The sequence below is a fragment of the Ornithorhynchus anatinus genome, chromosome 9, assembly GCF_004115215.2.
Source record: "Ornithorhynchus anatinus isolate Pmale09 chromosome 9, mOrnAna1.pri.v4, whole genome shotgun sequence".
In the NCBI taxonomy this organism is placed as follows: domain Eukaryota; kingdom Metazoa; phylum Chordata; class Mammalia; order Monotremata; family Ornithorhynchidae; genus Ornithorhynchus; species Ornithorhynchus anatinus.
In genome coordinates this window covers 31565360-31587985 of record NC_041736.1, presented here as the reverse complement: position 1 = coordinate 31587985, position 22626 = coordinate 31565360, and the positions used below count along the sequence as shown (strand labels likewise).

At 43.5% G+C, this 22626-nt stretch overlaps 1 protein-coding gene across 2 annotated transcripts in view; it reads left to right on the top strand.

Moving 5' to 3' along the window:
* The window catches only part of APOB (apolipoprotein B), a 38752-nt gene that overhangs the window by 12074 nt on the left and 4052 nt on the right, over nt 1–22626 (top strand). For both annotated transcript variants that reach the window (XM_007655840.4, NM_001242755.1), the window contains 18 exon segments: nt 22–241; nt 1117–1344; nt 1563–1680; nt 1802–1945; nt 2524–2735; nt 3035–3269; nt 3778–3954; nt 4433–4624; nt 5144–5311; nt 6310–6521; nt 7479–7661; nt 8400–8521; nt 9391–9601; nt 10652–10827; nt 11111–11289; nt 11491–11636; nt 12534–12907; nt 14564–22144. In XM_007655840.4, coding sequence (XP_007654030.2) covers nt 22–241; nt 1117–1344; nt 1563–1680; nt 1802–1945; nt 2524–2735; nt 3035–3269; nt 3778–3954; nt 4433–4624; nt 5144–5311; nt 6310–6521; nt 7479–7661; nt 8400–8521; nt 9391–9601; nt 10652–10827; nt 11111–11289; nt 11491–11636; nt 12534–12907; nt 14564–22144 — 10878 coding nt within the window.

Genomic DNA, 22626 nt, shown 5'->3' with positions numbered 1-22626 from the left:
TTCTGGTTTCGCTCTCTCCAGCTTCCTTGCCAAAGAAAAGACTAGCATTTGAGAAGACCGAGAATACACCTCCAAAGCAGGGAGAGGATGTGCTGAAGACCCTCAAGGACCTTCAGAAACTGTCCGCCACCGAACAGAGCAACCAGCGCGCGAACCTCTTCGGGAAACTGGTGACGGGATTGAGAGGGCTGAACGAAGAAGAGATGCTTTCGCTGCTCCCAAAGCTGATTGAGGTCTCCAGGTACCGGACCCCCACTTATGGGAGACTAAGCCTGACTCCTTGCTTCAGGTTGATGGCATTATGATGTCTGACACAGGAAAATCAAGATTCTTATTTCATAAACATTTCTGAAAAATGGGGCGTGGGCCAAATGGAAAGGGCAGTAGAGAAAGGGCATAAAAGCTTTTAGGCAACAGTCAACATGTTTCTTTGTTCATTCACTGGATCATATTTATTCAGCACTTACTGTGTGCGGAGCACTGTATTAAGCACTTAGGAGAGTATAATATGACAATAAGCGGATACATTCCCTGCCTACAACAAACTAGAGTCTTTACGTTTCCAACACCAAATTAGAGGCACTTAATGTATCTTAAAGCAATCAGCACAGTGGATAGTTGTTGTTTTTTTAAAGATGTTTTAAAATGGTATTTGTTAAGCACTTATTATGTGCCAAGCACTGTACTAAATGCTGGGGTAGGTACAAGATCTGTTGCCGATTTGTACATTCCAAGCGCTTAGTAGTGCTCTGCACATAGAAAGCACTCAATAAATACTATTGAATGAATGAATGAATACAAGATAGGTAGGTTGGATACGGTCCATATCCCAGATGGGGCTCACATTCACTCATTCATTCAATTGGATTTACTCTCTTCCCCCTCTAGATTTTGGGCTCATTCTGGACAGGAATGTGTTATTATTCTGTTTTCTCCCAAGCACTTAGCACAGTGTTTTGCATACACCAACCATTCAATAAATAGGACTGAGTGGATAAATAAATGTACTAGCCTCCTGTTTGTGGGAGGCTCAAGGACAAGGTCCAAAAAGGGTTAATTAAAATCATGGAAGCTGGAATTACTTGCACTCAATGTCGCCTGTGCTTTGCCTTCCAGCCCCATCACTCTTCAGGCTTTGATGCAATGTGGTCAACCGCAGTGCTACTCTCAAGTACTTGAGTGGCTAAAAGTGGAGAAAGTCAACCCTCTGGTGTTAGATGCAATCACCTACATAGTTGGCCTGCTTCCTGAACCGAGTTCTCAAAGGGTGAGAGATATCTTCAAGACGGCAAAGGATCAGCAAAGTCGAGCCACTTTCTACGCCTTGAGCCATGTGGTCATTAGGTGAGTCAAGGACAATCTTACTCTAACTCGGTGATGGTGAATCTCGGTCAGCCAGGAAATTGGCTCCCGAGAAGAAGCCAGAGGTCTGGATGAAACCAGCTCTCACAGTCTCTTTTAGATTTCTTTTGAGAGTAAATATATGACTGAGGATTTCAGTGGGTGCAAACACACACCCCCCCCCACCCGTGAAATGCCTCTGACTCTTTCTTGTTCTTCAGTTTCTATGACTCAAACAAGGAGGTGACCCAAGACCTTAAGGATATTGCGGAATACCTGATGGCACAGATTGGAAACGAATGCTCTGGGAATGAAGAATTGACCTTCCTGACTCTGAAGGTACACTCATTTCTGCTCTTCTTGACAAAGAGCCACTGCTTAGCTCCCTTGCACCATCAAATTTTCACGTGTTTCACGCCCATACAATCAGCACCAGGTTTATTGTCTTGTTCATCTCCAGGTCACTGGAAACATGGGGAAGGTGATGGATCTGGCGAACCCCAAAATGAAGTCTTCCATTCTGAAATGTATCACGAATCCAACCTCTTCTTCCGTTCAGAAAGCAGCAATCCAAGCTCTCAGAAAAATGGAACTCACTGACGAGGTAAATCCTTTACAGTCCACTAAGAAGGTAGCATGCTACAGTAGCCTGGGTTGTGTTAAAGATTCTATCCAACTGTGTTATGATTTTGGGAGAGTTACTAGCTTAAGTGTGGGCTTTGCTGTCCTAATGGTGAAAAAGGGCTTATGGCAGATTTCTTCTTTGGAAAGATTATGTGAAGAGTCATTAAAAACTTATCCCCAAACCACTGTACTTTTAAGGTATTCAGGTGGGGCTTTGATATACCCAGGGCCTCATTGGAGATAAATCTATGGGGTCCTACAAGAAATCGGAGGGGAGAGAAAATCCAGAACAAACACTATATGCCAAGCAATGTACTAAGTGCTAGGGTAGATACAAAATAATCAGTGGGATAATCACAGCGACAAAGTGGTTCACGAAGGAATCAAAGGGCTTTCCCAATTTGTAGAAAACCATCTGTAATCAAGCCAGGAAGCTGAATGAATGGGCATGGCAAAGCCAGAGAGTGGCTAACAGGCCCACCGCATAACAGTTCGATGCACGCCGTTCTGGACAGCTGAAAAGTTCAGCAATGTCTTCATCTCCCATGTCTGTTCCAGGTCAGGGGAGTCCTCCTCCAGGTTTTCCAAGACAACAGCTCTCCAGTGGATAAACGTTTGGCGGCTTACCTAATTCTGATGAGAGATCCTTCCCAGTCTGATATCCACAAAGTTGCCAAGACCCTCCTGAAGGACAACAGTCAACAAGTGAAAAGCTTCGTGGCTTCCCATCTCGCTAACATTTTAGAGTCCGATGAAGCATTCGTCCAGGGGTAAGTAAGAGAGGATCCTTTAACGCCGGCAGGTGGGATCCCGTCGGAGTTCCGTGAAACGGTCGTGTAAATGATGACTTGTTTTGGAAAGTGGTACGATCGGGTGATATTTTTTGTCACCCCAAATATGGAGCCAAAAGTGAAAGAATCATATCAGGTCCTTGGAAGGGGAGATTTCTGCATAAACAATGGTAAATCGGGTCTTGAATAGTTTAGTGAAAGTCAGTACGAAGGAAAGGAAAATGCCAATGTGGTCACCTATTTAACTGCACTTACATTTCTTTTATCTTTTCACTCAGTCTTAAAGGCAAAGTAGAAGAAGCTCTTAAAGGCTCCCAGGTCCCAACGGCTATGGACTTCAGAAAGTTTTCCCGGAACTATCAGATTTCCAAGACGGTCTCTGTGCCAGATCTTGACCCCATCTCAGCCAAAGTTGAAGCAAATCTTATTTTTGACCCAAACCATTACCTCCCTAAAGAAGCTATCCTCAAAACGACACTAAAACTCTTTGATCACACAGAAGATGTCTTTGAGGTATGTGTCTTGTGCTTTACAAATATGTTCTGAAAAATAACCCTGCCATCCTGTTCTCAAGTTGAAATCAGGCAGCATCTCCAATCCTCTTAGTAGAACCTACTGGCTTTGAGAACCTGAATAAATTTTGGTGGATAAGAGAAGTGAAGTACCTGCATCTTTCTAGGAGGATAGAAGAGTAACAGTTCTTTACTTCTGATTTCAGCTGTCCACCTGTTTTCAAAAGCCCTATAGATCTTAATACCAGGAGAGAGAATGATTTAGCATCTGAAACCCAATTAGTGCCTACCTTTAAGTTGTAATTACAGACGTATGGGTGTAATGTGTAACTGAAAAATACAGGCATACAAATAGACACACTTCTGTCATCCAGTGTTCTGACCTATTTTAATGCTGATTTCCAGAATTTTTCATAATTTAAGCTTGTTTTTCTTGGATGTGCCTGAGAGTAGGAATTATGTAGAGCACCCTGATGTTTTTCCATGCTTATGATCTGTTTCTTCTTCAGATCGGCTTGGAGGGAAAGGGCTTTGAACCAACTTTGGAAGCCCTCTTTGGCAACAAAGGATTCTTCCCAGACAGTGCCACCCAGGCTCTCTATTGGGTGGATGGCAAAGTTCCCAACCAGGTTTCCAGGGCTTTGGAGGACCATTTCGGCTACAGCAAAGATGGCAAACGAGAGCAGGTACCCAGCTTCTCGATACTGTGTTTTGAAAGCAATTTACTTAAATCAAAGTGAATTTTTGTATTGAGCCATAAGGCTTAATATTAGTGCCCACTCATTTGGGATAGCAATTCAGATCTTTATTCTTAATGCATAGTTGTATAAAACAAAATCAATCAAACCGTCATACTTATTAAGCATCTACCGGATGCGTAACCGGCACAACGTTTCTGGTTTTGCTTTTTATCCTAAACTTTGAGTGTTGGTCGTGGGACTTGAGATAGAGAAGAATTTTGTATTAACACAAACAATTATAATAAGAATGGTATTTAAGTGCTTACTATGTGTCACATCCTGTACTAAGTGTGGGACAAGATAATCAGATTCTGTATTGACAGTTCTGAGTCACTATGTCATAAGATATCAGTGGCCTCAGAATTTACAATCACAGGACTGGGGGGGAGAGCTAATTTTCTGTTTTCTTTTGACTGATTCTCAGGATATGATGAAAGGAATTATGGCCAATATTGAAAAACTGATCAAGGAAGTGCAATCCAAGGAAGCCCCTGAAGCCAGTGCCTACCTCCGAATTCTGGGCGAAGAACTTGGCTATTTGAAACTCAGTGATCTAAAGTTACTAGGACATCTGCTCTTCAAAAGTGCTAACACCATGCAAACAATTCCTCAAATGGTAGGCATTTCAATGGTGAATATGGAAGCAGTTATAATTCTTGTTGTGTCCCTAAGTTGTCTGTTGTTTATTTGCATTTGGAAATATCTGATAGAGTAATAGTTCCTCATGGCTGAAATCAGGCACCATATCCAATCCAAATTGTTTTTAGAAACTACTGTCCACATCTAAGGAACTCCAATCAATAACCTTTTGATGAGGCTGATGCCCCCACAGTCATTTGCCATTTTTTTTCTTTAACACGGTAGCTTTTCTCCCCATCTGTCATTGTTTTCAACGCAGCAGAGCTCATGCACTAACTTTGGAAGGCAGAATGATCAAGCTTTAAAGTCAATGATAGGTGTGCTGCGAGTTGTGGGATGAAGGAAATTTTGTTTCAAGAAAGCCCGTTTATTCCAACTGATTTCACAGTTATAAAGCAAACCAATCATGCGCCTAAAGAGTCCGCTTCAATGTTCTCTCATTTTGTTACAACCTGTAGTATTTACGTTTCACACCCTGTTGTGGTTTGACCACCAGATTGCCGAGGCTCTGTCGAAAGGCACACAGAGTGATCTGTTTGTTCACTACATTTTCATGGACAACAACTTCGATCTCCCAACCGGAGCTGGATTGCCGCTTCAGGTCGCATTTTCTGGAATAGTGGCCCCGGGAGCCAGAGCAGGGATGAAGATTCAAGCAGCAAATGTGAGTCTCAATTCCTTCCGTGACCATATTATTCATAAAGACTCATTTCACAAAGCAGAGAAGTTAGCAGAGTAGGTGAAGGGGATCCTGTACCGTGGACAACGAAGGAGCTGAGTGCCTCAGGCTCAGTTATTGTACAGCTACCTCATGACCAGTGGGAGTGAGGGGAACTCCCGAAGTCATAGTAGTAGCATTTACCAAGCACCTACTGTGTGAAAAGCACTGAACTTATTCCTGGGACAGAACTACCTGGATGGGAATTAGACACGGTCCCCGGCTACCCAAGGGGTTCGCAAGAATAAGGGGTGTTGGGGAGGAGGACGGCAACAGGCAAATAAGGAAAAATGAAGCTGTCAAAGCACAGAAGAAATCTAAATGATAAGAATAGTCATAATGCAATTAAAAAAATAGATCCTGTGCACAGAGGAGCAGAGTTTCCTGCTCCTCATAAGTCATTCATTCAATAGTATTTATTGAGCACTTACTATGTGCAGGGCACTGTACTAAGCGCTTGGTCCAACAGGCCACACTTATGCTACCCCTGGTTTCTCACTCATAACCACTATTATCATGGTTTTGTTAAGCACTTACTATGTGTCAAACACTGCCCTAAGCACTGCAGTAGATGTAAGTCAATTATTCAATCAATCAATGGTATTTATTAAGCACTTACTATGTGCAGAGCACTGTTCTAAGCACGTGAGAGAGTACAATACAACAGATCGGGTTGGACCCAGTCACTGTCCACACAGGACTCAGTTTAAGGAAGAGGGGGAACAGGCACGGAATCCTCATTTTACAGTTGAGGAAACTGAGGCACAGAGAAGTTAATCGACTTGCCCAAGGTCACAAGGCCAGCAATTGGCAGAGCAGAGATTAGAGCCCAAGTCTTCTGAGTCCCAGGATCATTTTCTTTTCACTAGGCTATGCTCTTGTAACTGAGTTAAATCGAGTGATGCTTCTTGTGACACTCAGAGAGTGATTTTTCTGGCTCACAGATGCAGGCAGAGCTGATCGCTAAACCGGCAGTGTCCGTTGAGTTTGTAACACACATAGGAGTTGTCATTCCCGACTTCGCTAGAAGTGGTGTGCAGATGAATTCCAACTTGTACCATGAATCTGGACTTGAAGCACGAGTTACTCTGAAAGCTGGACAGCTCAAGTTTATCATACCATCTCCCACGGGCCCAGTCAAGCTCTTCAGTGCCAGGTACCAGAATCGACCAATCTACTGATCCATCAATCAGTGTTACTCATTGAGCCCCTACTGTATGAAGCAGAGCTCTGTATGAAGCATTTGGAAGAGCACAGTGCTGTTTATATGATCCTAATTCCCCAAATTACCAGCTCTCCACTTCACTTTCTATTGGATGGATCTATATCATCCTTTTTGCTTTCCTTACGTTTCCGGGAAGTACTGTCCTGACTGTGGATGATGTGATGTGTAATTGAATCAATCGATGGTATTCATTGAGTGCTTACTATTCATTCGGTCGTATTTCTTGAGCGCTTACTGTGTGCAGAGCACACTGTACTAAGCACTTGGCACTGTGTACAGAGCACTGTATTAAGCACTTAGGAGAGTACTATTCAATCAAATTTGCGGACATGTTCCCTGCCCAAATCGAATCTGCCTCAGAAAATGAACTGTTCAGACACATCTCAGAGATTTGAATCGTATTGGATTAAAAAATTAATAACCTACTGTTCCCGACTAAAAGTAGTTTCAAGCTTACAACCTTTATGTGGGCTCCTAACTTTACCAGAGGTTTAGCTAAGGGAGACTTTGTGGTATATTATTGTTCTTTTATTTATCCCAGGACCAATAATATACCACAAAGTCTCCCTTAGAATTTTAAGACATCAAAATACCGATTGTTTTACCTGACGTAAACTTTGTTCCTTTATTTCTCCCAGGAACAAAGTTTACGTCAGGTAAAACAATCGGTATTTTGATATGTCTTAAAATTCTGCCTTGGTTCCCAACTCATGGAGTCACAGTTTGTAGTACTAATTTCCAAAATGGAGTTGAGAATGTAATTAGTTGGAAGTGGTTTCTCTAATTGATAATTACCTTGTGAAGAATCAAAGGATGTGCAATGTGGCACTAGGAATCTTTTGAAGATGACGATGTTCACTATATTTTTGTTTCGTTTTGTTTTACCAGTAACACTCTTCATCTGGTCTCCACCACCAAAACTGACGTCATTCCACCCTTCATTGAGAACAGGCAGTCGCAGTCAACGTGCAAACATTTCTTTACCGGGCTAAACTACTGCACCACTGTAGTCTATTCCAACGCGAGCTCTACTGATGCGGCCCCTTACTACCCACTGACTGGAGATACCAGGTCAGTAGTGTTGCACCTGAAAAATCGCAAAATGTAGGCAAACAGAGAAATCCTAGATGATGTAATACTCATGTAATGTACTGACCCAACCAAGGTTAATATTGCAATTGCCTTTAGAGGAGTTTTTTTTTTTATTTCTTCACATACATATAGAGATGGGAAGCAACATGGCCTAGTGGGAAAAGCACAGGCCTGGAAATCGGAGGACATGTGCTCTAATCCCGGTTCCACCACATGTCCGCTGTGTGACCTTGGGCAAGTAGCTTCACTTCTCTGTGGCTCCGTTATCTCTTCTGTAAAATGGGGACTAAGACTGTGAGCCCCAGTAAGTGCTTAACAAATACCATAATTATCATAATTATTATATATAGTACGCATATCCGTGTGTATATCTTTATGTATCATTTGTCAAGCACTTACTATATACTAGGCACTATACTAAGTGCTGGGGTAGATAAAAGCTTAAGGTTGAACACCTCATCAGGAGAGAACTGAATCCCCATTTTGCAGGTGAGGAAACTGAGGCACCAAGAAGTTAAGTGACTTGTCCAAGATCACACAGTAGACAAGTGGCAGAGTCAGGATTAGAGCCTTTGACTCCCAGGCCCACATTCTTTCCATTAGACCATGCTATTTCTCAAGATGGGAGAAAAGGGGTTTTTTCTTCACATGAAATTGATGAGAACATTGCTCTCTGTTCTGAAAGAGTGTAACTTTTTTGCATTAAAACACCTTCAGGTTTGAGTTCGAACTGCAACCCACAGGAGAAGTGCAGGAGTACTCTGCAAGTGTGAAGTACGAATCACAGAAAGAGGGAAAAGACCTGGTGGACAGTTTGAAATTTGGAGTTCAAGCTGAAGGTAAAACGATGTGATACAGCACTCGTAACTTATTTCATCCTTGAGGTGGGGAATGTTACGATAATCAGAAGAAAATATTTTCTCATTTTAGTAACTCAATGTTGAATGCAATGTAAATTCTGGGGTATACATGTCTCTAAACAAACCATAATCCATAGGTTTTAATAAGGAAAATCAAGACAAAGCAAACCCCTGCAGAGGAAGGCAGAGTTGGAAGGGAGACTGTAGCTTGTTGTGGGCAGGGAATGTGTCTACTAACTCAGTTGTACTGGACTCTCCCAAATACCTAGCTCATTAGTCTGCACACACTAAATGCTTTATAAATACTTATAATTATAAATGATTGGTTGATCGATTGGTTGATAATACATTTATTTAATACATACTTCATGCTGTGTACTGAACTTGCTGTTGGGAAATAAACACAGCAGCGTGATACGTTCCCTGTCCACAGGAAGCTTACCTTCTAATGGAGGAGATAAACAAAAAAATATTTACAAATAGAGAAGCTAAAAAATAAATATAAATATATATAGAGAGAGAGAGCAAGGTGTATATAGTTTATACACACACACACACATATTAGTGCTTAGAACAGTGCTTGGCACATAGTAAGTGCTTAACAAATGCCGTCATATTATTATATATATAGCCGTTTATATATATATACATATATACATATATATATATTTATAAACACAAACCTATATATGGTGCTATTACTACTAATTATGGACCACTTATATGCATTTTAGCTTTTTAGGTTGGTTCTAGTTTCACTCCAGTTCAAATCTAGTTCCATTCTTGTTCTGTTCCAGTAGGAGAAGCAATACTGTTCTTTGAAGAGCCTATTAATTATGTTTTTCCAGGTGCAAAGCTAACTGAGGCTGCAGTGATTCTGAGATACAACCGAGGCAAGAGGTCTTTGACTGGTGATTTGCAGATTCCAGAATTTGGTGTTGACTTCGGAGCCAATTTGCGTGTGAAGGATGACTCGGCTCAGGACAAAAAGGCATACACCCTGATCTTGGACATCAACAACAACAAAATCCCTGAAATTACCATTACTGGCCAAATGAGGTATTTCTGAAGCTCACATAGCTTCCTTCCAACCGCTAGAACAAGTACTTAGGAATTCAGGGATAGTAAAATTCCAAATCCCGCCACATACTTAGACTGTGATCGCACTGTGGGGCAGGGAGTTATGTCTACCTAAGGTTCGGCACAGTGTTTGGAACACAGTAAGCACGAAAAATACCACATTTTTTTTATCATGTGGGGGGCCTATCCCGGGGTCAGCGGGGCCACGGGAGCCCAAATCCCTCAATTACCATTTAGAATCTGTGAAATGACTCTGTCAAGCAGCTATTTCCCTCATCAGTTTCCACAGTTTCCTCCAGTTCTTTATTGGATCTGAAGGACTTTAAATGCTTAGTTGCATATTTTCACTCCCACAGACACCATTTTCCAGCTTGTTATTCCATGCAGGAATTTCATCCTGAAAAAAAACCAACCACTTTCTCAGGCTTAAGTTCTATATTAGAAACAGCACAGCCTTGTGGAAAGAGCACTGCCATAGGAGTCGGCAGATCTGGGTTCTAATTCCGACTCTGCCACTTGTCCGTCTGGTGACCTTGGGCGAGTCACTTAACTGCTCTGTGGCTCAGTTTCCTCATCTATAAAACGAGGACTAAATCCTAAATCCAGAGAAGCAGCGTGGCTCAGTGGAAAGAGCACGGGCCCTGGAATCAGGACTCATGAGTTCGAATCCCCGCTCTGCCACTTGGCTGTGTGACTGTGGGCAAGTCACTTAACTTCTCTGTGCCTCAGTTCCCTCATCTGTAAAATGGGGATTAAGACTGTGAGCCCCACGTGGGACAACCTGCTTCCCCTATGTCTACCCAGCGCTTAGAACAGTGCTCGGCACATAGTAAGCGCTTAACAAATACCAACATTATTATTACTCCCTCCTGCTTATATTTGTGAGCCCCTTGAGGAACAAGGACTCTGATAATCTTGTGTTCACCCCAGGACTTATTATAGTATTTATCACATAGTAAGCACTTAACACATACCACTAAAAAGTCTAACAGGTTATTTTTACTGCAACCTTATTTTTTTAAAAAATAGATTTGATGGAAATGAAGAAGGAATGATTGGAGGCATCATATCCATTCCTCGTCTACAGGCTGAGGCCAGAACTGAGACATTGTTCCAACGGTCCCTTAAAAAACTGGTGCTCCAAACAGACTCCTCTGCCACTGCTTATGGGATGACACTTTCAAAGAAAATTGGATTCCACTACGGTGCGTAAACACTCTAAACATAAGTCACTTTACTTCTCTGTGCCTCAGTGAAAATGGGGATTAACTCCTACTCCTTCCTACTTAGACCGTAAGCCTCAAGTGGGACAGGGTCCAACCTACCTTGTATCTGCCCAAGCACTTATCAAGCACCATTAAATAAAAAAAAAAACTATCTGAAATTACATTCACTTTCATGTTCCGTAATTTAAGGAAGATGTTATGAGACCTATAAGCCCATGAAAGAAATAGGCATGGAAATTTATTTTTACATTTGCCTTTTCAGATGATGAGAAGGTAGAATTTGAATGGAATACAGGAAGCAATACTAACACCAAAAAAGTGGCTGCCATCTTCCCTGTGGACATCTCTAAGAGTTTACATCAGTATGCCAATGACCTGTTAGATCATAAAGTCGCGGATCCCGATATGACTTTCAGGCACATTGTTTCAAACTCAGTGGAGGTAAGTATGAAAGTTCATTGTATGTTCATCTACAGTGTTTAATTTCATAATGAATTTCTCATTTCCAAATTGATCAGCAAAGAAAAATCAAATTAGTAGGTTTTATGGTATTCCAACTGCTTAAAAGAGTTGGAACCTCGATCAGTTTAACTTTAATCTGTTGTTTTAGACATTTTGGAAAATGACTCCTGTCTTTTTCAGGCAACAAGCACATGGCTTCAGTCGGCTGCTAAGAATGTTCCATATGCTCAGACGCTGCAAAAGAAGCTAAGAAATCTACAGGAACTGAGCATGGAGAAGATGGGGTTGCCAGATTTCCAAGTCCCTGAGAATCTGTTCTTGAAAAGGTACAGAAAACCCCGAGGCCATTCCTCCTCTCAGATACAGTGGTATCTGAGATACCAGTTGGTATCTGAGATACTCAGTTGGTAAATTTGGGCTTCACTGACTCTGTCCTCTTCTGCTTCTCTTCCTATCTCTCTGGCTGCTCATTCTCAGTCTCTTTTGTGGGCTCCTCTTCTGCCTCCCACCCCCTAACTGTGGGGGTCCCTCAAAGGCTCAGTTCTGGGTCCCCTTCTATTCTCCGTCTACACCCACTCCCTTGGAGAACTCATGTGCTCCCATGGCGTCCTCTATGTGGATGATACCCAAATCTCCATCTCCAGCCCTGATCTCAGCAACATGGGTTCTAATCCCAGCTCCACCACTTGCCTGCTGAGTGACCACGGGCAATTTTTTAAAAATTTCTCTGTGCCTCAGTTTCGTTAATACAGGAACTGTATCTGCTTTGATTGCACTGCATTGACTCAGTGCTTGCTACATAGTAAGCACTTAAAAATACTATTATTATTCATAATTATTCTTAATCTTATGGAAAGGTTTGCAAAAGATAAAATGTACATGGAAAGAGATGGTAAATTTCCTGTGAAGCCAAGATTATATATTCTTCAGTTGGGAGAATCAAGCATTATGGGGATCATGCTGTAGAGAAACGAGAGCTTTTTTCTCCCCCCTATTTGGGTGAAAGTCCTCTTGTACTTTCAATAAACCTCATTATTACAGATTTTTAAACTGCATGACTCAAGAATAAAAACCAAGAGAAAAGTATAGTATTTTTAGGCATTAGATGACATTCTCATTGTTATTTAATTTTCTTGAGCATTATTTTTTCTGTGCTGAGACTACACAGCCTACCTGAACTTTTTTGGGGAGGTTGACATGTGCTTTTCTTTGATTCATTACAGCGATGGCCGGATCAAATACTCATGGAATGAGAACAAATTTGAAATCGCGATTCCAGTACCTTTTGGGGGAAAATCATCCCAAGACATGAAGGTCCCACAGTCCGTACGGATGCCAGAACTGAAGCTGGAGTCAGTGGGGATCCACCTGCCATCCCAAGAGTTCACAATTCCTCCCTTTGCTGTTCCAAAGTTTTATCAACTGCAAGTGCCCCTGCTTGGTGTCCTGGAGCTCTCGACCAACGTGTACAGTAATCTCTACAACTGGTCAGCTTCCTATACAGGGGGCAACACCAGCCAAGATAACTTCAGTCTCCAGTCGCGATACCATGTGAAAGCCGATTCCATCGTAGATCTTCTCTCGTACAATGTCCAAGGTAAGACGTTTTCAGCGATACGGCAATTATAATGACCTAAAACAGATCTCGGAATGCTTAGGGCCTTTTCCTTATTTTGTTATAGTATTCGTTGAGCACTTACTATATGCCAGGCACTGAACTAAGTGCTGGGGTAGATACGAGCTAATCAGATTGGACACAGTCCCCGTCCCATGTGGGGCTCACAGTATCCATCCTCATTTTCCAGATGAAGTTAAGTGATCTCTCTTCTAAGTGACTAAGTCAAGTGATTCCCCACGGTCACACAGCAGACAAGTGGAGGAGCAAGGAAATGTGTTCTTATTTTGCATTTGTTATTCCAAGAGTGGAGAATTTTTAGAGGGCATATTGACTTCAGTCGGGCAAAAATCACTCCTGTTGAGGTGATGGAGCTTGACTGTTTGTGTCTGATCTAGAGCTCTTTTCTGAAGCAACTCACAAGAAAAGACAGAGATTGCAGGCAGAACACAATAAAGAATCAACAAAATCAACAAGAAAAGAGGGACAGAAGAGAGGAAACACCTAGTCTAAAAGAAGGAAGTGGAGGAGGGCAATTTTCTTAAGAGCTGACTCTTCTTGCGGACTCCAGGCAAATCACTAGTGGCTCTAGCTTGTTTCCAGAGCCAGTCATATTGAGAAAACTCACAATCCAACTTGCATTTTGCAGCCAGCACATAAATAGACCAATGTAGGGACCGTTAGCTATTCCTCCCATTACTTTTGCTTCTATTTAGATTCTTAGAACTTTGGCCCCAATAATGAGTTTCAAAGCATTTTAAAAGGAGTAAGAAAAATGTTGAGATGATTATGTAGACAGCCACATAGAGGATCAAAAAAACCTATCGAAGAGATCTATAAAGAAAAGCTAAAATAATTATGCCTGGAAAAGAGATCAGGTCACTGCTAATAATAATAATAATAATAATAATGGCATTTGCTAGATCCATCAATAAATCATATTTATTAATCACTTACTATATGCCGAGTGTGCATTAAGTGCCTGGGAGAGTCCAGTAACCACAGAATTAGCAGACACGCTCCCTGCCCATAACTAGTCAAGGACTGTTCTTTGTGCCGGAGTAGATCCAAGATTAATCGGGTCAGAAACAGTCCCTTTCCCACAGGGGGCTCACAGTCTAAGTGGAAGAGAGATCGCTTCTCAAGTTCCAGTCCCGAGTGAGAAATGGGGACTCTTTCCAAAACCTTGAGTCTTGGAGCAAAGGGTTGAATGAAAATAGGCTACCTTGCATTTCCAAGTACTTTCTTGTGTCACTCTATTCTGCCATATTGCACTCTTTCAAGGACTCAGTACAGTGCTCTGCACACAGTAGGCCCTCAGTAAATTTGACTGATTGGTTGATTCATGTAACATTTTTATGTTGGATTTTCTGCATGCCATCAAAAATGGGCTTTATCCCTTTACCTTTTGGCAAAATTTGGCTTGTAACCTGGGAGTTACCCAGGTACCTCCTGGGTTGGAACCCACTACAGTTTGCAGAGGGCATTTCTATTTTTTTCAGTGGGTTTTTGGATTACCTCAGAAATTAAATGTTTTGAAAGAATTTGTGAAAGGCATTAAGCGTATTTTATTGAGACCTATATTTTGTTTGGGAAAAACTTTTATCAAAACAAATTGTTTTCTCCTTTTTTTCCTAGGTTCTGGAGAAACCACTTATGACTACAAAAACACATTCACCGTTGCTCTGGATGGATCTCTGCACCACAAATTCCTGGACTCCCGTCTGAAATTCAATCACAGAGAAACTCTAGGAAACCATCCAGTTTCTAAAGCTTCCCTAACATTTGATTCGTCAAGCTCCTTGGGGACACAGGTGTCCGTTTCTGCCAATTTTGACTCAAAAAGGAAGCAGCATTTGTCGATCAAAGACGCGAAAATCGATGGTCAGCTCACAATATCCTCATTCGTCGCCAAAGGCGCTTACTCTCTGTCATACAACCGGGATGTCAACACCCAACACATAAATGGAGAATCCAATCTGCGGTTCAGTTCCCCCTACCTCAAGGGCTCCAATCAAATAACCGGAAGATACGCTGACGGAGCACTGTCCATTTCCTCTGCCTCGGATATTCAGAGTGGCACCTTAAAGAACACCGCTTCCCTGAACTATGAAAACAGCCAGCTGACCCTGAAGTCTGACACCAGTGGCAAATTCCAGGACTTTGCAGCAACCAACAAGATAGATGTGTCCCTCTCCAGGCAGAATGCTCAATTGCGCTCAGAGACCCAGACTGATTACAAAAACCTGAGATTCTACGCCTTGTTCTCGAGCTCCCTCAATTCCCAGGGCCTTGAACTGAACGCTGACCTCCTCGGAACCGATCAGACCAACAGAGGCGCTCACAAAGCGACGCTGAGAATTAGCCAGGATGGTTTGTCTACCAGTGCCACCAGCAACTTGCGGCTAAGCGCTCTGTTCCTGGAGAACGAAGTGAACGCCGGACTCGGTACTTCAGGTGCTCTGGTCAAAGTCACAAGCAACGGTCGCTTCCGGGAACACAACGCAAAATTCACCCTGGACGGAAGAGTAGCCCTGACGGAAATAGCCCTCGGGAGTCTCTATCAAGCTACAATTTTTGGTGCCGACAGCAAAAACGTTTTCGACTTCAGAATCAACAGAGAAGGACTTAAGTTTTCCAATGGCATCATGGGAGCGTATAAAGAAATCAAGCTAGAGAACAACAATAATCTGAACCTTGCTGGTCTAACCTTAGACTTCACTTCCAAGCTAGAGAACACCATTAGCTCCGACAAGTCCTACAAGCACAATTTCAACTTCCAGCTGCAACCTTTTTCACTTTTGGCTACCCTGACCAATGACTTCCAGTTCGGTACTCTTGCTGCAACCAACAATGGGAAGTTAAGACTCGAGCCCCTGAAGCTCAACCTCGCAGGTAACGTGAAAGGGTCCTACAAATCGGACGAATTCAAGCACATCTACGCCCTGACGTATGCCGATCTGACGGCAAGTTATAAAGCGGACACCATTGCCAGCGTTCAGGGCACAGAATTTTCCAACAGAGTTAACTTGGGGGCCGCTGGGCTGTCTTCTGCCGTGGACATCAGTACGAGCTACGACTCAAAACCCCTGCATTTCAATAATGTCTTCCGGTCCGCCCTGAGCCCGTTTACCATTACGGTTGATGCTCACACCACGAGCAACGGGAAACTGAGCGTTCTGGGGGAGCATACCGGACAGCTTTACAGCAAACTGCTGTTTAAAGGGGAGCCTCTTGCCTTCTCTCTCTCCCACGATTTCAAAGGTTCTTCCGGACATTCCTTGGAATCTGGCCAAAAAATCAATACAGGCCTCGAAAATAAAGTCAGTGCTCTCTTTACTCCAGAGGAACAGTCGAGCATCTGGAAACTGAAGACCCAGCTGAACCAAAATGAATTCACCCAAGATTTTCACGCCTACAATGTTAAAGATAAGGTGGGGGTGGAATTCAGCGGAAGAGCTCTAGCCGACCTCACGGTGTTGGACTCGCCGATAAAAGTGCCGCTTCTGCTAACGGAACCAGTGAATTTGATCGATGTTTTTGCTTTAAGGGACACTGTGGGCCAGCCTCAAGAATTCAGCCTCTCTGGTTCTGTAAAATACGATAAGAACCTGCATGTTCACGTCATCGATCTCCCATTCTTGGAAAGCCTCCCAGCTTATTTCCAAAAAATCCAAGAGGCCATCCTAAACGCCCTGCAGCACATACAGAAATACCTGAAGAGCATAAATATCAATCAGTATGTGAGAAAATACCAAGCAGCTTTGGACAAACTCCCTCAGCAAGTGAATGACTACCTAAATCAATACGATCTAGAAGGAAAAGTTAGAAGTGCAAAGGAGAAATTAATCGCTTTCACCGACAGCTATCAAATCACAACGGATGATCTGCAGATGACACTGGATAATGCCAAAATCAACTTGGAAAAAATCCTGGTGCAGCTACAAAGTTATGTGATACAATTTGATCAGTATATTAGAAATCATTATGACCTCCGTTCTTTTAAAACGGCCATTACTGACTTTATTGACTATCTCGTTAAAAAATGGAAAAATCTTGATGAACACTATAAAATCAGAATAAATACAATAAAAGCAGTACAAGAAATGCATTCAGTTGTCGAAAACATTGATATTAACAAATTGGGGAGCGCTACCGCTTCCTGGGTTCGGGATTTAGATGGAAAGTACCAAATCAAAGCTCAAATACAAGAAAAACTGCAACAGCTTAAGGTGCAGATTCAGAATATTGACCTCCAACATCACGCTGAGAATCTGAAACAACAGGTGCAGGCCTTAGATCTCAAAATCTATCTTGATCGATTGAAGGTGTCTTTTCCACTTCAAAGAATAAAGGCTATTTTTGAACAAATCAAAGATATTCTCATAAATCTTCTGGAGGATTATGAAGTAGCGGAAAAAGTCAGTGCTTTTAGAGGCAAAATCCATGCACTAGTTAAGAAGTTTGAAGTAGACAAAGAGATCCACATCCTAATGGATAAGTTAGTGCACTTGGCCGACCAATACAAACTGAAGGAAACACTTCAGAAACTGACCGCTTCACTGAAAAAAATTGACTTAAGAATATACTTTGAGAAATTAGTGGGCTTTGTCGATGATGCTGTTAAGAAGGCCAAAACACTTCATTATGACCAGTTGATTGAGGATGTGAACCAGTGCCTTGACATGCTCATAAAGAAGGTAGCCGCTTTTGATTACAATCAGTTTGTGGATGAGACCAACAACAAAATCCTGGTGATTACCCAGAAAATAAATGATGAAATTAAGTCTCTAGAACTGCCTCAGAAAGTTGAAGCAGCAAAAGTGTACATAGCAGATGTCAATGCAGTGATTGCTCATTATGTAGAGAAGCTGAAGGACACTAAAATCACAGTCATAATTGACTGGTTCGGGGATCTCATAAGCTCAACTTCCCTGGCTCATCTGAAAGCTAGTATCCGGGAAATCCTCGAAGACCTCAGAAACCTCATCTACGGTATAGACATTCCGAGGGAAATTCAATTATACCTACAGAAGGCAGGCCAAGCTTACCATACGGTCATCACTTTTATTTCTAACCGATGGAGCTTTGTGGCGAAGGAGATTGATAAAGTGGCTGAGCAGTATGATATGAAAAACTGGGCTGAAAACCTAAAGGTTTTTGTGGAACGTGGTTTTACAGTCCCTGAGATCAAAACCAGCATCATCACTGTCCCGGCCTTTGAAGTCAGTCTCCGGGCCCTTCAACTAGCCACCTTTCAGACCCCGGCTTTCAGGGTTCCACTGACAGACTTGCACATCCCATCCGTTCAGATAAACATAAAGAAATGGAAAGAGGTCAAAGTCCCATCTCGGTTCACCACCCCCGAATTTACTGTTCTCGACACCTTTACGGTTCCCTCCTATACAATTGACTTTAAAGAGCTAAAACTAAAGATTGTCAGAACAATCGACCAACTGCTCTCCAGTGAGCTTCGGTGGCCCTTGCCAGAAGTATATTTTAGAGATTTGAAAATGAGAGATTTCGTTTTCTCCGGAATCACTTTGCCCGATTTCCGTCTGCCGGAGGTAAAGATCCCGGAAATTGTGATCCCTAAGCTCAATCTAAATGAATTTCAAGTGCCCGACATTCAGATTCCAACATACCAGCTCCCGCAGGTTCCGCGTGCCGTGGCTCTTCCTGCTTTTGGGAAGCTGTCTGCCGTTTTTAGAATAACATCTCCCTTTTTCACCCTGAATACAAACGCTGGCGTTCAGAACACCACCACACTGATGAATACTCCAGAATTTGTGGCCTCCGTCACGGTGGATTCGAAATCCAAATCTGACCTTCTGGCTTTCACTTTTGATGCAAGCACGCACCTCTCAGCTCCCCAAATGGAAAAGCTCATCTTGAAGCAATCGGCAAAATTCTCCCAGCGGTACCTAAAGACCCAGCATGAGAGCGAGGTGGTATTTCTAGGAAACTCCATCCAGGGTACAGCTGATTCGCTGGCAAGCCTGCACACTGAGAAAAATGTATTAGAGCTGAATAACAACATGTTTGTCAAGCTGCAGAAGCAGGTGACATTCGAGAGTAACACAAAATACACCCACAAATTAAATATCCCCCAAGCTGATTTCTCAAGCCAGGCTGATCTGCGCAATGAAGTCAAGGCCCTGTTGGAGGCTGGGCATGTCAGCATCGTCTCTGAGGGCACAGGGTCCTGGAAATGGGCTTGCCCGCACTTCTCTGACGAGGGAACCCACGAGTCCCTATTTAAATTCAGTGTAGATGGTCCAATCTCCCTCTTGGATCTGTCCAATCAGATCAGTGGCAAGCACCTAAAAGTGAATCAAAAGTTGACCTTTGAATCCGGCTTCCTCAGCTTTGCAAAATTTGAAGTCCAGTCCGAAGTTGGCTCTCAGCACCTGGGGCAAAGCGTCCTGACGGCCAAAGGCTCGGGGCTCCTTGGGGAGATGAAACTGCAGCTCACTGGCCACCACGAGGCGAACCTCAAGGGAAAAGTCGATGGCACCTTAAGAAATTCGCTTTCCTTTTTAGCCCAGCCGTTTGAAATCAGCACGGCGACCGACAACGAAGGAAACGTTAAAATTAGCTTCCCGTTGAAGTTGTCGGGCAAGATTGACTTCCTGAATAAGTACGCGTTGGTCCTGAACTCGGGGGTCCAGCAGGTCAGCTGGCAAGCCGGAGGGAGATTCAACCAGTACAGGTACAACCACAACTTTTCTGCAGGAAACAATGAGAACAGCATTGAAGCGCAGGTGGAAATGAATGGGGACGCCAACCTCGATTTCCTCAGTATCCCTCTAACCATTCCAGAGCAATCTATTCCTCTGCCTTTCTTCACAATCCAAACCCCCCCTGTGAAAGACTTCTCTGTGTGGGAGAAAACAGGCCTGAAAGACTTCTTGAAAACCACGAAGCAGTCATTTGATTTAAATGTCAAAGCCCAGTATAACAAGAACCAAGACTGGCACGCGATCCCTTTGCCAGTGGGAGCAGTTTACGAAGCAATTGAGCAAAACCTCAAATCCTTGAACAAGTACTTTGAGAAAGGCAGGGACAACGCATTAGATTTCCTCACCAAGTCGTACAATGAAGCAAAGATTAAGTTTGACAAGTTTAAAGTAGAGCCATCCCTCAACAAACTCCCCAGGACCTTCAGAATTCCAGGATACACCATTCCCATGGTCAACATCGAAGTCTCTCCCTTCACCGCCGAGCTGCCAGCATTCGGTTACATGGTCCCCAAGGAAATTAGTACCACCGGCTTTTCGATCCCAGGAATTGGCTTCTCTATGCCGTCCTACACGCTCGTCCTGCCATCCTTGGAATTACCGGTCCTCCACGTCCCAAATAACCTGCGCAAAATTACGCTGCCGAGTTTCCGAATCCTAAGCACGGCCAATTATATTTTGATCCCTACCATGGGGAACATTACGTATGACTTTTCCTTTAAATCAAGCGTTATCACCTTGAATACGCACGCTGGGCTTTATAATCAGTCGGATATCGTGGCCCATTTTAGGTCTTCATCCTCTTCGGTCTTCGAAGCGCTGCGGTACAAATTAGACGGCAAAACGAGCTTGACAAGGAAGAGGGGATTGAAGCTGGCCACGGCTCTGTCCTTGAACAACAAGTTTGTGGAGGGAAACCACGACAGCACCGTCAGCTTGACCCGCAGGAACATGGAGGCCTCCGTGACCACGGTCGCCAAAGTACAGACGCCGATCTTGAGAATGAATTTCAGACAGGAGCTAAATGGCAATACGAAATCCAAACCCACCGTCTCTTCCTTGCTTGGCTTGAAGTATGATTTCAGTTATCCCAAATTGCAGAGTAGTACTAAAGGAGCCCTCGAGCACAAGCTCACCCTCGAAAGCCTGACGTCTTATTTTTCTGTCGAGTCAATAACCAAAGGCGACACGAGTGGCTCCGTTCTCTCTCAAAAGTATTCTGGAGCGTTCACGAAGGAAGCCAACACCTACCTGAACTCCAAGGGGGCACGCTCTTCGGTGAAACTCGAGGGCCACTCCAAAGTTGATGGTGTCTGGAACGTGGAAGCAAAAGAAAACTTTGCGGGGGAAGCCTCTATCAGGCGCCTCTTCGCCATTTGGGAACACAGTGGCAAAAACCAGTTGCAGCTCCAGCGAGTCTTTTCCACGAAAGGAGATCAAAACTGCCGAGTGACTTTAGAGCTTGGACTCTGGAGTGTTTCCACCCTCCTTCAGATTCAAGCTAGCCAGCCCAGTTCCCTCCTAGATGAAGCCTCCATCCAACAAGCTTTCCTGCTGAATGCCAACCCAGAAAACCAGAAAGTCGTCTGGAGAGGAGAGGGTCACGTTCAAACAGCCTACGTCAGTCACGAGGTCCAGTTGTCAAACGGCCAAGCCGAGGCCCGAATGGTTATCGCCGGGTCCGTCGGAGGACACATGCGATTCCTGAAAGATATTCAAGTGCCAATTTACGAACAAAGCATCTGGGATCTCTTGAAACTGGACGTGACCACCAGTGAGGACCAGAAACAGTATCTAAATGTCTCAACTGGCCTCATTTACACCAAGAGCAAGACTGGCTATGTGTTCCCTCTGAAGGTGAATCAACTTGCTGATGGATTCACAATCCCCGGATTGAAACTGAAAGGCCTGAATTCTCCCTGGACGACTCCAGCCTTCCGGGTTCCTTTCACAACCCTCGAGGTTCCCTCCTACACCCTTGATTTCAGTACAGCCAAAATCCCCAAAAAGCTAAGCTCGCCCCCATTTGACCTAAACTTACCATCATTGCCAAAGGTAAAATTCCCTCAAATCGATGTATCGATAAAATACACCACTCCCGATGACGCTCAGATTCCCTTCTTTGAAATAAGGTCACCCGAGTATCACATAACTCTTTCACAGTTTACTCTCCCGAAAAGCTTTACAATTGGAACCGTCCCGTTAGATCTGAACAAAGTAGCAAATAGGATTGCGGATTTTGACTTGCCAACCATTACCATGCCAGAACAGAAAGTTGAGATTCCTTCGGTTAAAATCTCCATACCTGCTGGAATTTTCATTCCTTCATTTGGATTCTTGACTGGAGATTTCAAAGTAGCCTCACCTCTATATAACATCACGTGGAGCGCTGGCGTGAAAAACCAAGGAGATCACATTGAGAGTTCTCTTGATTTGACGTGCAGTTCGACTCTCCAGTTCCTGGAATACGATATAAATGGTAAGGCCACATTGTGAAATCTGCTCTATGAACTCTGTGATTATTATTATTATTACTATTATTATGGTATGTGTTAAGCACTTACTATGGGCCAGACACTGTACTGAGTGCTGGAGTAGATACACGCATGTCGGGTTGGACACAATCCCTGTCCAAGCCACGTGGGGCTCGCATTCTCAATCCCCATTTTACAGATGAGGTAACTGAGGCAAGTAAAGTGACTTGCCCAGGGTCACACAGCAGACAAGTGGCGGATCCGGGATTAGAACCCATGACCTTCTGACTCCCAGGCCCGTGCTCGATCCATTACGCCATGCTGCTTCCCAATAGAGTGATTCTCAATAGAAACGCGTGTCTAGAAATGACAGAAACTCAAAGCAAAAGCCATAGGCGTGATTTTCAGGCAGCATGGAGAAGCGTGGCTCAGTGGAAAGAGCCCGGGCTTGGGAGTCAGAGGTCATGGGTGCGAATCCCGGCTCCTC